Raw genomic sequence first — 17,308 nt, 5'->3', positions numbered from 1 at the left:
TATAGCACTTTAAAGTGACATTGCACACACCCAATGGTATTACAACAGCTGCTCTGCAATTCTGAAGATAAATAAAAACTGAATGTTCCATGAGTTTTCTTGCCAAGTTGTACCAGCTTTGGGTAGCAGATATTGGTACAGGAGCTGACTTACGTGTGAGAGGTGCCAAATGAAGCTTTGTGATCAGTGCTCCTGAGGAAGAAGCATAAAGGACACACACTCCAGTTACTCCTACAAACTGTGCTGTTGTTTTCTAGACTGGGATTTTGGGTTTTTTTTCCCCCTCTGCCTCCCATTGCAACATTCAAAGCATCTTTGGAGAAGACAGCATATCAGCAAATAAGACCTGACTTTTTCTGCACTATGATTAAATGGCATGTGGAGTTCCAAGATTTCCTGTTGTTTCCTTTACACTCTCCACAGTACTCGGCAGCTCACGTGGACAAGACACAGGTGCTCCTTGCAATAAAGTGTACTCGACCTACAAACATTGAGCAACACAAGTCACAGCAGTGCTGGATGGTTAAGGAAAACTTTCCTAGCAGGGCATGATCAACTACATTTCAAGCATTGCTTCTGAAGAAAGAAGTCTGTGAACAAATCAAAGCTATCCTTGCATTGATTTACATGAAAGTTTTTCTTACATATAAACCAAGTGAGGCTTTTGTAGTGATTTAAAACATTGCAGAGGTGGGCTGCTGCTCAAATCTCAGAACAGGTAACATAATTTCATTAAAAAAACCACAAACCCCCACCGATCAGAGACCCCTCCTAGCTGCCCAAGTCCATCAGCCTTCACTTGTTGCTGTACACTTTGCTTTGCCAAAACAGAGCCAGGTTCCCAGCAGCTTCAGGCACAGCCTGCACCAGGCCAGGCTCCTGCCTGCACTCAGACCTCACAGTTTGGGTTGGTGCCTGCACAGCTTTCCAGCACTAAACAGGGTATGGTTACAGAAGTCATAGGATTTGGCCAAATTCCACCACTGCCATATAACCGGTTTCAAACCCTACCTTGATTACAGTTCTAACTACTGAAATTATTTTTATAAGCAAAGTCTAATTATACAGTCAATTTAATTACAAGGACCTAGAGTTCATGCTTGCCTTTTTTAACAGTTTGATCATATTGCATGCTTTAAATCAGATTTCTGTATTAACATCTATTTATATTAATTTACAATCCATTTCAGCCAGCTGCCATAAGATAATAGATTAGATGTTACTAATATAATTTGGTTGTAATCTTGGGATAAAAAGATTTGCTCAAGCACCACTGTATGCTGGCACAATAGCTGGACACAGTCTTCTCTGAACACACTTGTACACCCACTCCTTCCTTTTGGTGGCACAGCACAGCCCTGGAAGTGCTGAAGCACCATCTCTCCAACAATGTAAAAGGAGTTAGCAAGTCTGAATAGATCCAATCAAAACATTGACACCAACACATCTGTAATCAAAAACTTGCTAGACAGGACTACGGAAACTCCAACCCTCTACTCTCAAGATGCATTTTTTAATTTCTCTCATTCCCCTGCAAGATACCTCCAGGTATATTGCTCCAAATTTGGGGCAATTTATTGTAGAAAATATTCTTCACAAGGTCAATTTGGAAGGCTATGCTGCAGTTTGAATATGTCAGCTGTTTTAAAGTTCACTGTCTGTAACAATGTCAGTTTTCTTCCCTCCTTTGCATGCACTTGAGAAAACCTCATTACCTCAAATGTGACAAAATATTCAAGACTCTAAACATGAAAATACTGCTTTGTGTTTTCAGTTCAGTAATGCCTCAGATGAAGTTCAGAACTAAATCAGTCATAGCAATAACACAAAGATTTTTAAATTCCTTTATTAATCTGAATATAAAAAAGACAGAAGCTGCCTACAATATAGGACAAAGCTCTTGCTTCATGAGGAAACAAAATTTTCTTTACAAAGTGAAAAAATAAATACCCTCTTAGAGTAAGGTTTATATGCTAATGTGTCATAAAAAAGTAGAGTTTTAATATTTTGATAAAATGTCTGTGCAAAGAAACAGATGCATAAACACACATTACTGCTACATTAAGGCAATATGAAAAGTATAGTCAGAGAATTTCAGTAAAGTGACAGTGTACTTTTCTAGCTTTGATTAAGCCAGTATTGCACCCAAACATGGTCTCCAGTTCTCTCTGTACCCTGGAGAAGACACTAGGAAACCGGAGCCCAAAATGCCCAAGTAAGGGGGTGGAAATGAAAAACATTTTATTGGGTATGTAATTTCCTGCTAAAGATGCTAACTGAAGAAAGCATTTAAAATTATACAAAACCCTTAAAGATTACTGGTGCATGTTTAATAGTTTAAAATCAGTCTCCAAAAATAAAGCCAACTTGAAGAGCAGTTGCCTGCAGCTTCCAAGACCACCAGCCAAAAGTGGACTGTGGGAAACTTGGGAGTACCCTGCCCACTGAGAGCTGTGAATTAACTGCCATAGCAGTGCTTCCACAGGACACTGGCAACCACAAGACTTTCCTGACCAACCCTCAACAATTGAAGATTAACAATCTTGTCCTCCCTTTCCAAAGCTATTCTTTCAGAATTGTTTTCTATTTAATAGAATTCTGAGTTAAGCACAACTGCTTGTAACTTCAGTTTAAGAACTAATTTTTTAAAAAGAGATCTCTCCTCTTAAAAGCAGTTTACTAAAAGCAGAAGCTATGAGCCTTACTAAACTGGTATGTGTAAAAGCAAGTTTTACTATTAAAATAAACAGTGCAACTGTACTAAAAAGGATTTAGAGCATGTAAAAGAAAAGGCTGCGTTGCTTTAGCCAGGTACATCTGCATGTGTACGCCACACTTCTCCAGGGTTACCAAGCTTTGTGGCAACACTGCTGTGCTACAAACTTATGGATCATTCTTTAAAGAACATGAATCAATTACACTTTACTCTCAGAAGATGTCCCAAACCATTTTGGACATGCTGAACAAAGAATATTTATGTTAAAAATGCAGTAATTTTTTTTGCTTCAGATCGTTGATAGGTGCCAGAGTGATTGCCTTCTTCACAATCAATGGTTGCATTTCTTATTAGTGCAGTTTGAAGAGTACATGATGCATTTGAAGTGTGTATGGAGATCATATCACAGTCAGATTGAGAAGACTGGTGTGGGTTGGCAAGTACACGTGCTGGACATGCTCTACACGAGATCTGCAAACAGGACACGACTGGAAAGGAAGAACATTGGGAAATTAGTTTACTTTGCATTTCGAGAGTCTCTGCACTTCCTGGAGACTTCACATACACAATAACAGTACTTTTTCCATCATCCCATATTTAAGACAGGGTATGAGCTCATTCTTAGCCTCACCACAAATTACATTAGCATATCATTTAAACAGAATGCCCTCTGAAATTAGTTTGCCACAAACAAAATTTTAGTAGTTTTACTAGAACATCAACACAAACATATTAATCTATGACCACCAAATATAAAAAAAATCAAACCTTCCACACAAACTGGTAACTCATAACTTAATAGCTGTATTTACCTGTAACTGGGAAGCACAGGACTTGCAGCAAACTGTGTGGCCACAGGGACAGAAGGTTGAATTTATCTCTTCTTCACAACACACCATACAAAGCATGGACTCCTTCAGCTTGCGGAGCTTCTCTTGCAGGGCTTTTGTTTGTTGGCAGCTGAGACCCTCACAGTTGTCACAGTTCATGCTGCTTTCTGAAGACTTAAGAGGGGAACTTGGTGGGGTTTGATCACTTCTTGAAACAAGATCCACAATGCCAGCATTATAAAGAGCTCGCCTTGCATGATCATAAACTTCTTTTGATGTTCTTTTAATATCAAAGACATATTTTTTACCAAGATTAATGTTTTCATTCAGAAATAGAGATGCTAGGTGACCCTTTAAGTCTCGACTATACTGCATCATGACAGCACTGGTAACAGTGTCACACCTATAAAGCAATAGGACAAATGCAAACTTGGTTAGTTATTTCAATAGAACGATCCTACAGTAATTTGTTCCCAAAGTTGAAGTAACAGCACTGAAATTGAAGCAATTGAAACAGTCTGAGGTAATATTTAAGCTCTTGAATGATCTTTGCATGAAAATTCTCATTTGAAAAGCATAAAATGGAAAGTGACAATTACTCTACATCTTCAAAATGAGAAGTGTCTGGTAAAATGGAGTCAGCCTATAAAAGGGACTTAAAAGAATTATGCTAACAAACAGCAAACAGTTGCCTAATCCACAGTTCAGCCTGGCAACACCTTTTTGCATGGCATTTCCAAACGTTGCCCTAAAGAATTCCAATTAAGAGTCTTTGGCTCTCAGTTTTTATCATAGAGTCAAGTAATGTAACCCAATTCCCACCCAGTACTTTATATGCTAGTATTATGCCATTCTGAAGGGAACCAGTGTAAATGGAGTATAGAGAATTAAGGCATTTGTATTGGCCGCTGTGTGTTTCAGCTACCCTAACCATGCTTGTCACATATTTCAGTGATCCAGTTGAATCTTCAGAAGCCTATTAAGGCATATCACTTCTCTAGGCAACACAGGAAGGAAAACACAAACAGAACAGAAGGACTACAGCCTCACAGGGCCTAAGGTCCAAGATCTAAGCTTATGGCCAAATGCTATTGCCAAACTAAAATTCTGCTTAAATTAAAATCAAACTGCAAAGGACAGAAAATTATAAGCAGATAGAAAGATCAAGAAGTAATTGAAATTAGTATGTGATAGTTAATTTTAAGAAAACACTGCTAAGTGTGTTTGACAGCTAGTCTTACTGATCAGTGTTGGACACCACAGTAGGAAAGAAAGGGGGTTGAAAAGTTGCCCACCAACGAATGAGTATAGCACCCCACCCTCAAAGAACAACAGGACAGAGACAGGGAATAGCTGCTGGCATGAAGCAAAATCCTGAGCATGTGAGCAGGGACAGAGGAATTGTAAAAAGGTTTAAATATATGGGATGGGAAGGTGGCATACAGATAACCTAATAACTGAAGGAGCCAAATAAAGGATCTACAACATTCTGAATGACCAGATCTTCCCCACTGCTCTCATTCTCTCTCTTACATAGGAACAAAAAATTATGTATTGCTTATTAAGTATCAAGGAACATAAAAAGTTTATACTCTGAAATGCTGTTATTCACAGTGGGAAAATTTTGCATATTTTTCTTGTTACTCCCACCCCACAAAATGGAAAGTAGCAAAAACCTGTTCAGCTTCTGAACTTAAGAGGAAAAGAGAGGCTGCAAAGGCAATGGAATTTTGCAGAGTATTTCCAAAGTGCAGTTAGACTGCTGGCTGCTTAAGCACTTAGATCAAACGCTGGAGAAGAGCAGCAGCACATGACTCTAGGGGCAATACTGACCTGTAAAATGCATGTGTTTCTGTAATTGCTCTGTAGAGTCCACTTGCTGCCCTTGTACTGATCATCTTAAACAAGAGAACCACACTATTACCAGACTCCTTGGTAACAGTCAGATATACATTCTTTCCAGACTGAGTTGCCATTTGAACAACAGGATAAGCAATCCTATAAATTAATGTCAAAAAAAGAAAGATTATTTAGTTGTTAATGATTAGGGCATTTTCCACAAACTATTACAGTGCATTTTTATCAGAAGTTACAATGATTTCTGATGGTAGTCAGCAATGCTGATTGAAGATGCTGCCTTAAAAATAGATATAAAAATCAAGATTATTAAGGTCACTTCTTTATCTTGATTACAAGCATGTACTGCTCTCAGACCCTACATCCCAATGGTCACTTTCAGTAATTCTCAGAGCCATTTTGTGTATTTATGTGAAAACTAGGGGTGTGCTCCAAATTTTTGAAAAATTGATCATGCAAACAGTTCCAGAAAACACATACCTGTTGATTGGACTGAAGTCATCTTTGCAGATGGATATGCCTTCAGGGCCAACACCAATAAGGAGTTTTTGCCCTTCACTGTCTCTCACAGAATGCCACTCTACCCCGTAGTTCTCCAGTGTTGTAACAATCTGTAGAATCTGGTATTCTGCAGATGCTTGACTTAGACCTTCTAGCTCCTTGTGCTTTGTAATAATGCTGTTGATAAAAAGATTAAGGATAGGTGAAATAATTCAAGTATCTGCTGTTACTGTCAGCAGCTTGTTTTAACGTGGGTTTTTAGATGACCTAGTTAAACAGATTAGTAAGTGCTCCTGACCTGCTTTATCTGTCTATAGATTTCCATCAGTTATGAAGTGGAAATAGTTGAGAATTACCACAACATCCTGAGAATGTCAAGGAGAAAATAATGTGCATTTGCTTAGAAATGAAAAAGCTACATGTAATCAAAGCTTTCCAAATAACACCACCAGCCCCAACATATTTCCCTGAGCTACCACTAAGTTTATATTTAAAGAAAACACTACAGAAAAAGTATGACACATAATGTTTCCTGATATTCAGGAGCTATGAAGATGTTTCAGAATTCTGTTTACTTTTCAGAGGAAGGGTACTAAGTCAGATAAATTCCTTCATTCACAAGTACAGGTCTAAGACATAATTACAATTTTAATACCCTGCTCCAGGTACTTAAATGTATCTGTATTTCCTCATCTACCAGAGTTTTCATAAGAAAAAAAATAAACTAACAAAAAACCACCCCATAACTGAGCTTAAAAATTTAACTGAAATCAGAACATCAAACATTCAGGTTGGAGATTTTGAACTCCAAAGCTATTACTGTTAAATTACTCATTTACACTATATCACCAGCAATTAAATGCATAACAAATACTGTTGGTCTCCAAAAAGGAAACTAGATCATTGTGCTTTTTACCTCTCCAAAATGGTAGTGGTGAGCTCTTTTGCACACAACTCCTCATAATTGTACTTGGCAGTGTTCTGGTTATAATCTCCAAACTTCATCTGTGCCAACAATGCACTGAGTTCAATTGCATGCTCTGAAGAACACTGAAGATTACCAGCAAGAAGATCTTCTTTTACATGCAAGAAAAACATATGCCTGCAACACAATCAGAAACATTTGCTCACACAAATTGTTACATGATATCTGTAACCAAGACATGTAACAAGTAACATCTCAGCTATGTTTGGTAATCAAGAATTTGCGATGAATGCACCAAGGAGATGAAGCCCGGCACAAGGGAAAGAAAAGGGCCTCCATCTTTTTCTTTACTTACTCTTAAACACGAAGCTACAACTGAAGATGGCGTTTAAAATCACTACTAAAAGAAAAGAGCACTTCACCATCATCCTGAATATCTCAAGAATAAGACCTGCTTTAACTCCTAAGGCCACTTAGTAATTTCAACTTAGTGAGTAAAATATCAATGAAAGATTTCAATTAGCTTCCGACGTTCACATTTTTGTTGTGATTTACAAGTTATTTTCATTTCACAAAAGCAAATTTGGGAAGAGCATCTGAAAACATACACACTTCTGTTACCAAGAGGGGAAGCCTTACTCTACACACTGGAAATGCCCCCGCCCCTACAAGCCATGGTGTTTTTGCCAACAACAGGATTAACAGAGTAACTTGAAATACCTGAAAAGGCACTGGGGAATGAAATAGAACAACAGCTATGGTGTAAGGACTCGTCAGAACAACCTTTGCACTTGAGACCAAGAGAGGTTTGACAGCTTGCTGAAAACTCAAAAAGCTGCTCTTAATTATCTAATAGGTTACTTGACAGACAAATCAACATTTTCACCAACATTAAGAGCAGCATGTCATTATCCCCTATGGGTTGGCCTAACTTCTATAGATCATCCTTGTTTTCCTTCAGGGGACACAATATAAATTTTTTACTATTTAAGGCTCAACATATTTATGGAAGCCAGATGGAGAATTATGTATCACAGAAAAGAAATATTTCACTAAATGAAGCCTAGCACCCACAGGGATGTGTCTTGGCTTCCACTGGAACCCCACATTTACTCTTCTAAAATGAAGTTGAATCTACTTTTAAGAAAAGCTTTACTGAAGCTCTGTATTTAACCTCTCATCACTAAAGTTGAAGATGCTAGTAAGCGATGAGCTTTCCTTCCAATTGGAATTTTGAATATCTTACATATATTCTGTTGTAGTATTCTATAATTCCTCTATGCAACAAGGCAAATAGGACTTTTTTCAGCATCATGAGCAATTACAGAACTTGCAAAAGTTGTGCTCTTTCTTAGCTCTATTGGTAAACGTTACAACTAAGAAGATACCAGGCCAAAAGAAGCCCAATATCCACAATTTTTTGAATGAAGACAAAACAGAATTGGTATTAAATTATCCTGTAAGCTTTCCTACAGTCCACTTCCTGCAAGAATTCACAGCTCCAACACTTCCCTTTGCAAACCATTTGTCATGCTACAGCATCATGCTAGTTGTGATGCAAGTGCTTCATCGCATCACTCTCAAGTCTAAACACCAACCTACACCCTTCAGCAGTTGTAGAGGGGGGGGTCTGGTGGAAGCCAATGTCCTCACACTGTGCAGGACACAACTTTAGGTGGCAAGAGGACCAGACTTTCAGACAGAGTTGTGTCCACTGTCAGCAGGTTATTCCTTCTTTAGGCTTTTTTTTTTTTTTTAGAGAGTCAAACTTCTGCTTCCATGTGTTTCTCCTATTCTCCTACCTTGCAGAGTCACAGCTTTTTGGGCTTGGGGCCCAGAAGGGCATAACTGCAGCCTTTTAAGATTTAGTTGTACAGACTCCTTTTTGTGCTCAGCCCATAAATCTAAAGAATTCAGTAAAAAATAGGAAAACACTAGGGCCAAAATAAATTAAAATAGTAGACCTTTCCCTAACTCTAATCAACATTTCATAATATAAACAGCTTCTCATGCACTCTTGATCCTCTGACAATACTAGAACAGGATTTCCAGTCATTTTAAGTACTAATTAAACAATTTCAAAGAAAGATTAGACATTTTTTTCTCATTAGCTAAAACACATTTACAACTATCACACCTAAAATCTTGTATCTTCAGGGTTTTTTTCATATGACAGCACTGACTACACAGGGTAAAGTCAAGAGTTCTCCTCCTGCTGGGAAGACCTTGACACCTCAAGGGAGGTGAAAACCAAAATATTGCTCCTGCAAATACAGATGAATTACAGATACAGCAGATGCATGGCTTATCACATTCCATTACTACAAAGCCAGTAAAGGCATAGGAAGACAAATGGGTTTAAGGCACAATGTGAAGTAGCATCACGTCAGCTAATGTGCAGTAACTTTCTGTAACTGGCTCACATCACATAAGGGAAAACATCTCACAAATACTCAGCTACTTTGCATTTTTTTGATAAACAGAACAAACAGCACATGAAAAAGACAGTTATTGCAAAGTAACTAGCTATGCAAATTCAGTCCATCTGCACCTAAATAACCTAAACTGCACCCATAACAGGACAGTGAATGACTTCACACTGACCTGTTAGAGCAGATGGCCTGAACCAAAGTTCAGGTAGCAAATTCTCTGCCGCCTTTCTTTTTTTGTGTGTGTGTGTTGGTGGGATTTTTTTGTTTAGACTCTAAGTGTGTTTGATGAAGAAAAGGCACATAGAAACTGAAAGACAGTGAGGGTTATGAATACATCAGAAAAAGTGGTTTTGATTAGCCCATCCAGCTGCAGAATGCACTACTTCAAAGTTATATTAATATCCATTGTAAAATCATTCCTCTTCAAAGGTCCAACATGACACTAGCCACAATCTGATAACAAACACAGACTTAATTTTTTTTTACACTAAACTAAACAAAGTCTTTTGATCCTTAAAGAAAAAGGCCTAAGAATGTGATTTTATTGCTGAATACAGTCAAGCAAAACTAAAGCTTCAGGATCCTGGATGCAGTCCCTTATCTAATTCTGCAAATTCTAAAGGACCTGACAGACTGTCTTGTAGAAAACCTGCTCATGTCACAGATACTATTAGTTAAAAGAAAGGATGGTGGATTGCATATGAAGTGTTTAGGGCACAATCTAATTTACAAAAACTTATATAAATCCTATCTCTCTCTTGGAACCTTTAGATATGATAAAAACAAAATTTAAGACTTTTGTCACCTCTAAAGATAGTCAGGTTGTTAGTAAAAAGATACATTTTTTTCAAGGGATTATTTCAGCACTAGTGTTTTAGACTTAATGGAATTCTTACCTAGCAAGTTTTAGAACAATGAACTGTTAAAACTAAAAACTGGGCTGTTTTTAGGTTCCCTAAAGGCTGCATTTCCAACATTGATGGTAGAAAATCTAAAGCTCATCCACGATATAAGAAACTAAATGTTTTTGTTTCTGCATCATTCACACTTCAGTTGCACTTGATACATTAATATTACATGTTACAAATTTAAGAAGTAAGTGAAGTCAGACCAAAGGTATGTCTGACTGTTCCTACCCCCTGCCCCAGCCCCAACATTCTCTTAGCACATTCTGCAGCTTTTTACTACCAAGAGCTCATTTTTTGCCAAGGGCTCATTTAGTCTTTAAATATCCACAACTCTGAACTTTGCCCATCAATTGTTGTGACTCCTAGTCATCTTAACACCTGCCAGACATGTTGGGACATTGATCAGCTAGTGACAACTTTAAGGACAAACAGAACTTCCCATGGCACTTGTAGCCCAAGTTCTCTACACGTGAAGCATCAGTGCGAAAGACAGTCTGTGTAACCCAAAATAGCCTTTTCTGCCCCTCTAAACCCCATGCTACCTACACATACCTGTGCATTCAATTGTGGAACATTTCCTGAGTTTGGCAGCTCAAAACACTACGTAAGCATACTGACCAGAGGGCAACACATGAAGTTTGCCAAAGCTACACTCCATCAGTCACTGCCCAGACAGATTTCTTCCTTTCCAAAAGAACAAAGGGCAGTTTTACAATTAGAACAAGACCAGATTTTCTTCGAGCATTAGCTACACTGGTGATTTTATATTCATTTTTCATCCTTATTTTTGGATCCACGTTCTGCATATAATTTAAGATTTATGTACATACAAAACACTCAATAAAATCAAATGTGGTGTGATTAATGTATTGCAGTTGGATGTAAATAATTTGATACAAAAACTGTTGAAAGGGAAGGTTGCAAGATTTCAGCAGATGGTCCATTTCACAAAAATATATAGCTATCAAACCAAAGCCACATACCCAGATATCAATCACATTAATTGCTTTTTGCCTCCCTCTGAAGCAATTTATGCAGGCTGACAATACTGAGCACTGGTACCAGAAAGAGGCATCAACTTCACTACAATGGAATTCCAAGAGGGGGCAAATCACCTAGTAAGTGTTCATCCAAATGAACTGGCAGTAAGAACTCTACAAAAAAATACTATAAAAAGTACATGTAACACAAGATCATATTTTCTTTTGTAACTCATTGAAGACAATTATGTGCATTAGGAATCAAGGCTCTGTACTACTACTAGTAGTTTCAACTAATATTTTTTAATCAAGACAAGGGAAACAGAGCAAATAGGTAGCTAAAAAATTTAAGCTCTAAATTTAACTGTCAGTGGAGGAAGTGACAAACACCAATCCTTTACAAAAAGAGGTGTCTGCATATGACTAACGACCCCTAGACGCACAGCCAAAAGACCTCATTCTCTTGCCAGACTACTGGCAAGAATCTTGGCATACCTCCCAAGGAACTACCTGTTCTCTTTGGGGTATGATTCCTTACCACAGGTTGATGCTCTTTCCTACTGTGCAGTACATTTACTGCTCTGTAGTCTAAAATCAAAATTAAGAGGGATGATTGTTCTCCCTAAAAATATATTGATGAAGATTTCTAAATCAATAGAAAAAAGCAGACAAGGCCACCCTACCTTAAAAAAAGCAATGTTTTTTTTTCCTTTTTTATGGTCCTCATGATCTATGTTCTTCATTGCTCATAATAGACTGGATAAAAGGTTACCAACTGCAAATAACTCTGACTTAGACAAACAGATCCCCCAATGTCAATCACACATGCTTTCATTGCCTTGTAACAAAGGCCACACCACTGCTGCGCTGGCTACCCAATGTTATAGGAGTAAAGGCAAGAAAACCATCCTGTTGGATGTATCTGACTCCTCAACAGATCCAAGGCCACTCTTAATTTCAACTAGCTCATCAATACAACTGGACAACACAGCAAAAATTGTACTTTGAAAATATAATTCAAATACTGGCAAACATCACACAACTTTTAAACAACCTCAAAAACAGTAATTGCCACTTTCAAGGTTGGCAAAGCACAGCTCTTTTGAACACTTCATGATACTGTGTGGCTCACTAGAATTTGACATATTTTGTGGTTTACATGTGAACATTTGACTTTCAGTTGTGCTACACAAGACAAATAATGCTGAATTTAAACCTAAACCCATCATTCTCCCAGACTGCTGCCGGGCACCATGGGTACAAGTTTCCAGACTCCTGCGCTCCACGTTCCACAGCAGCCTGTGGCCGATGCCCGGAGCTCTCTGCCCTGGGCAGGGGTTGCGATATCTCAAACCGGAGCTGGCTCCCGGGCCGCGGCCACTCCCGGTCCCTGCCCGCGGACACCCGCACCCGGCACGGCAGGACCGCCCGGCCCGCACCGCTCCTGGGCACCTCCTCCCGGCCCCACCCCCGGCAAAACGTCTCCTTAAAATTCCGATTAGCGAAGTATAAGCCTTTCTCTAAGCCCTAGCTCCTTACTGCAATTCAACACTTCACAACATTTGATACATGAGCCACCCACAAGTCATTCAGTAAAGAAGTGAAAAGCAAGTTTGCTTTTTTTCCATCCCTGACTGTTGCACGACCTATCAAAGAAATACAGAAAACAGTGAAAATGAACAAGACACAAGCCAGAGTTATGATCTCGATCTTGGACCATCACACGTGTCTTTAAGCAGAGGTAACAATCCTTTTCAAGCCAGTGTGATTTTCCATGCTAAAGAAAACTTACAGCTAGCTCTTCAAACTCCTCTAAAGCAGCACACTGTTCACATCTCAGACTTCTATCTGTAAATCTCTGACAGCAGCAGATTAAATTTGAATGACATTCTTGCACTGAAGCACTTTTATTCCATTGAAAACAATTCTAAACTATGAAATCATGTGGTGCAGTTCAGTACTAGGTAGTCAAATAAAAAACCTAAAAGTTGAGATCCAAAGAAGAATAGAAATAAACTGCTTTTAACCCTGTAAAAGAAGTGTAGAAAGGGTTTCTCCACGTAATTCTCAGATTCTCAAAACACTTATTGAACATGGTTTGTTGCCACAGTGGTCAGAGGTAAACTTATAACCTGCTCTGTCTTTGTGCTCTGTAGCCAGAAGGCTACCTTGTATGAGAATATTAAAATTGGCTGCAATCTTCCTCTGGGCTGGTAAAGATAACAGAAGCAGAGGTCGACATTCTGTTGCCAGATCGGCTTTCACAGCATGTAGAAACCTGAACATTAAATTGCTACAAACAAACATACACCTGAGTTTTAAACTCAAGTGCAAGGCAAGGGTCTCTAATGAAGCACTGCAACTAGGGTTGGCAAAGGTTCCTAAGTATACAGAAAAAACCCTTTGCTTTTTCACTCAGTCACAACGCCTGCCATTATAATCATGATGAAGCACATCAACAAAATTCAGAATCACTTGCAGCTTCTCAGATTTCAAAGGCGGTCTCAACATGCATCTAATTTATATGTAAAAACAGGATCAGAAGCTGCAAGTAAAAGACTGGAAAACTTCCCGAGCATTCTTCACACACAGGACCACAAGGCAACAGCTCTGCCAGAAATACCCCACACATCAAATATGGATACAACAGCTAAAGGAAACTAAGGACACCCATCGCTTTCTTCATCAAGACTTTGCAGATAAAGATGAAACAATGTGTCAGCTTTAACTGTACAGCTAATCCTTGCAATTCTATGACATACCTATTGATTTTTAAGTTTGGCAACAGGTTTACAAGTTTTTAATCTTCTCCTTGATGTTTACACACTAAGTATGAATTCACAGTTACATGCACATGTAAGTCCTCAAGCAGATCTGAGTAGAAAAAAAAGCCACTCTACTAAAACTCAGTGTCAACAATCCAGGAGAATAGACATTTACCACAGGCACTGGAATTCTAGACTTCCTACATGTGGACTACTGGGCTTACACAACTAAAAGGCAGTTATTACAACTTGACATAAAACTTGTATTTGGTTTTAGTATATTTCTTCTGATGGCCAAGCCTGGGTTAATTTTTAAACCGTTAAAAATATTAGTTTCAGAACAGTCTTAACACATAAAAGAAAGCTTGCCCCACCTACATCCTTTTAAATCATCTTTACAGTGGAGAAATACTTGCTGCTTTGATGTAGGTGTATAAACTCTGTTACATTTCAGCTACACAAGCCAGTATTTGAGGCCCTTGGGGCATGTTTCACCAGTTCAACCTCCCTATTAACTTCCACCTCCTGCCAGGTCTTGCATTGACACTGTTGAAGGCAGGGACACAGACATCTGTAAAAGCCTTGTGAAGCTGAATAAGTATTCATCAATGATAGCATAAAAATGCCACTTGGAGGTTTCCTCAGATTTTCACCCTGATTTGCTTTGTGAGCAGAGACACATCCAACATGCTCAGGGTAATCTCTTCTGCCTCATCAGGTATGAAATTGTGTGGCTCCTTTTGTTCGACTCAAATCCCGTTTGTTATTTGGTTTTATACTCACCAAGAATATTTAAATAAGAGTTTCTTTAAAGAAAAATAGTCCACCATATGCCATGGATAGCAGAAAGTATTTCCTAAATGAAAGTATATCAGAACTGGAATTCAGTTTAAATGCATTTGCCTAACTGAAACTATTATCCAGGACAACCATGGTCTACCACCACAGCATTCTGAAAACTTCAACCATATGGATGAGCCGGAACCACTGCCCCCCAAAAGTCTCTCCCCTACACATGAGATAAAATAAATTCAAAACCTTTTTGCTATAAAATAAACATCAAATCAGACTGTCAGCCTCTGACCAAGTTCTTTAGACATTCTGTGCAAAAGCACCATGTTGTACTCATGGTCTTAATTCTGAAAGTACTAAGTTAATGATTCTGAGAGTAACAAGCCCAGGTGAGTAGTGAAAATGGGTTTTGGCATTATCATAGAGACACTAAATTTCAATTGGCTCCATGCATATTAACTGTACTATCCAAAACTAACAGGAAAGAGTAGTTGAAAGGTCAGCATTAAATACACATGTGTACAGCATTATTTAAACAAAATTCCATTGCAATTCATGTGGTAATCAAACTCAAGGAGTAAAAGCAAGTGTTCCCTAGTAATCTTAGAAGACTATTTCTTCTGATTTAATAACAGTAGGACAATTTAGTTAAGAGGACTTGCCAGAGAAGCAGCCAGACAGCTGTTTCTTTTGTAGCCTCTAAGGGCCTGTAGCTATATGAAAGTTACTGTAACATAATACCAGACAAAAAGGAATTCAGCAAGTTTTTTTGCACTGTGGGAGGAATTATTTCCTGCCTTTCTGTACTAGTGGTTCAGAATGACCTAGAGTAACACCACAGAACAGAGGTTACTATCGGACACAAAAATACCATATAAAAAGTTTGCTACTGTAACTTAGTTTCTTCCAGTTCCAGCACTAAGGGTTCAAAAAATTACACTCATTGCTTACCGGCAGCTACGTGAAGCTTAATGTTGCAAATTCAATTAAATTTTCTCTTTAAAAAAAGCAATAAACTTCAAAAACACTAAGATTTTAAAACTACATAGAAAAGTCAAGCAAAATTACCATACGATAAAAAAATAAAAACAGTGTGCAATCACTTTTGTAAGTTAAAAAAATTGGAAACAAAATATTAAATTAAATCTGCTTACAACCGTATTTACTCACCTTGTCTGTTCCTGTAAGATAAGATGTGGCTCAACAAAAAACTTGACTCTCAGTTTCAACCGATATGGGGCTAAACCATCCATCTGCTGGGAGATCCTGTTCCTCAAATTCAGCCATAGATTCTCCCCTTTGCTGCCAGTGAACTGCAGTCCAAAATAATCAACTTCTATAATCCCCAACCTTCTGCAAACCTGAAAGAATAAGATTCTTTACAATCAGGCTACATAACAATGAAAAGTAACATCTGAAGTGGTCTTTTAGACTGCTCACTTAAAACGCACATACAAAATCCTGCTGTTACCACCTTCATACAAAGGCTTAATCACTCGGATTTTAGGTTGCATACAAAACAGCCCAGAAAAAAAGCACTAAGCATAAACTAGAAATGTCTCCACTAGCCAAAATACACATGGGCTTCCACGGTCACACTTCACCCTCAGGACAGACACTTCAGAGGGTCAGCAGATTTCCACAAGAGGAGAATACCTGCTCCTCAACATCATAGCCAGCAGCACTTGCTGGGCAAGGAGGAATGACGAAGTACAGTCACCCACAAGTTTTATTTAGGTACCAGCAGCAGACCGGACTGTTCGTCTGTCTCCCCACGGCAGCCACCGCAGACACAGCGAGGCGGTGGTGACGGAAAGGCGAGAATGCACCTGGACGGCAGCTCCAGCCCGCTCGGGCCTGGATGCAGTGGATGCTACATCCCCCGCCTGTGGCCCCACTCTGTCCCCTCCCGGGGACACTTCCAGCGGGATTCAGCGGCGAGGCCCGGGCCTGCGCCTCCCACGGGAGAGGGGCCGGAGAGCCCCGTGGCGTGGGATGCAGCACCTTCTGCATTCAACATGGAGAAAGGGTTGGCAAAAAAAAGAAAAAACCGGAAAATAAAAATAAGAAACCAAAACCGTAGGAGAAGCGGGGAGACTGCGGCGCTCCCCGCCCCCACCGCCGCGGCCGCCCCCGCACGGCCCAGCCCCCGCGCCACCGCCGCCCCCTCGCCTGGCGCCCGGGCCCCGCCGCGGGGAGAGGGCGGCGGGCTGCCAGGGAAGCCGTGCGGCCGCCGGGCACCAGCGCTCGGCGCTGCCCCGTGGTCACCGCTGCGCTCGCCACAGCCCCCGCCCCGAGCGCTGGCGCCCTGAGGGCGGGCGGCGGAGAGAAGCCTCTCACCTGGTTGAGGCAGTCCTCGCCGTTGGCTTTCGCCTCTACCTCCACCTCCATCACCACCGCGTCCGGCCTGGTCACATAGCACAGCATGGTTGGGAACAGCCGGTTCCGCTGCTGCCGCCACGGACACCCGGAGCGGCCGCCGCCGCTGCCGCCACGGGCTGAGCCCTGCACGCGTTGCCCGCCGCCTCCCACGCCCAAACCGCGGCAGCGCCCGTCCCGCGCCCCTCCTCGCCTGCGCGCCGCCGGCCCCGCTCCCTCCTTA

At 40.1% G+C, this 17,308-nt stretch overlaps 1 protein-coding gene across 1 annotated transcript; it reads right to left on the bottom strand.

The window, feature by feature from the left end:
- Positions 1-1,832: 1,832 nt before the first annotated feature.
- On the bottom strand, positions 1,833-17,264 carry MYLIP (myosin regulatory light chain interacting protein). Its single transcript, XM_030943521.1, has 7 exons — positions 17,047-17,264; positions 15,877-16,067; positions 6,821-7,006; positions 5,884-6,081; positions 5,380-5,544; positions 3,529-3,949; positions 1,833-3,204 (listed from the first exon to the last, which is right to left on the bottom strand). Exons 1-7 carry the CDS (start codon positions 17,131-17,133, stop codon positions 3,115-3,117), a joined length of 1,338 nt encoding a protein of 445 aa, XP_030799381.1. The 5' UTR covers positions 17,134-17,264; the 3' UTR covers positions 1,833-3,114.
- Between the last annotated feature and the right edge of the window lie 44 nt (positions 17,265-17,308).

Source organism: Camarhynchus parvulus, chromosome 2 (assembly GCF_901933205.1).
Source record: "Camarhynchus parvulus chromosome 2, STF_HiC, whole genome shotgun sequence".
Lineage (NCBI taxonomy): Eukaryota > Metazoa > Chordata > Aves > Passeriformes > Thraupidae > Camarhynchus > Camarhynchus parvulus.
This window is presented reverse-complemented; position numbering and strand designations above follow the sequence as displayed.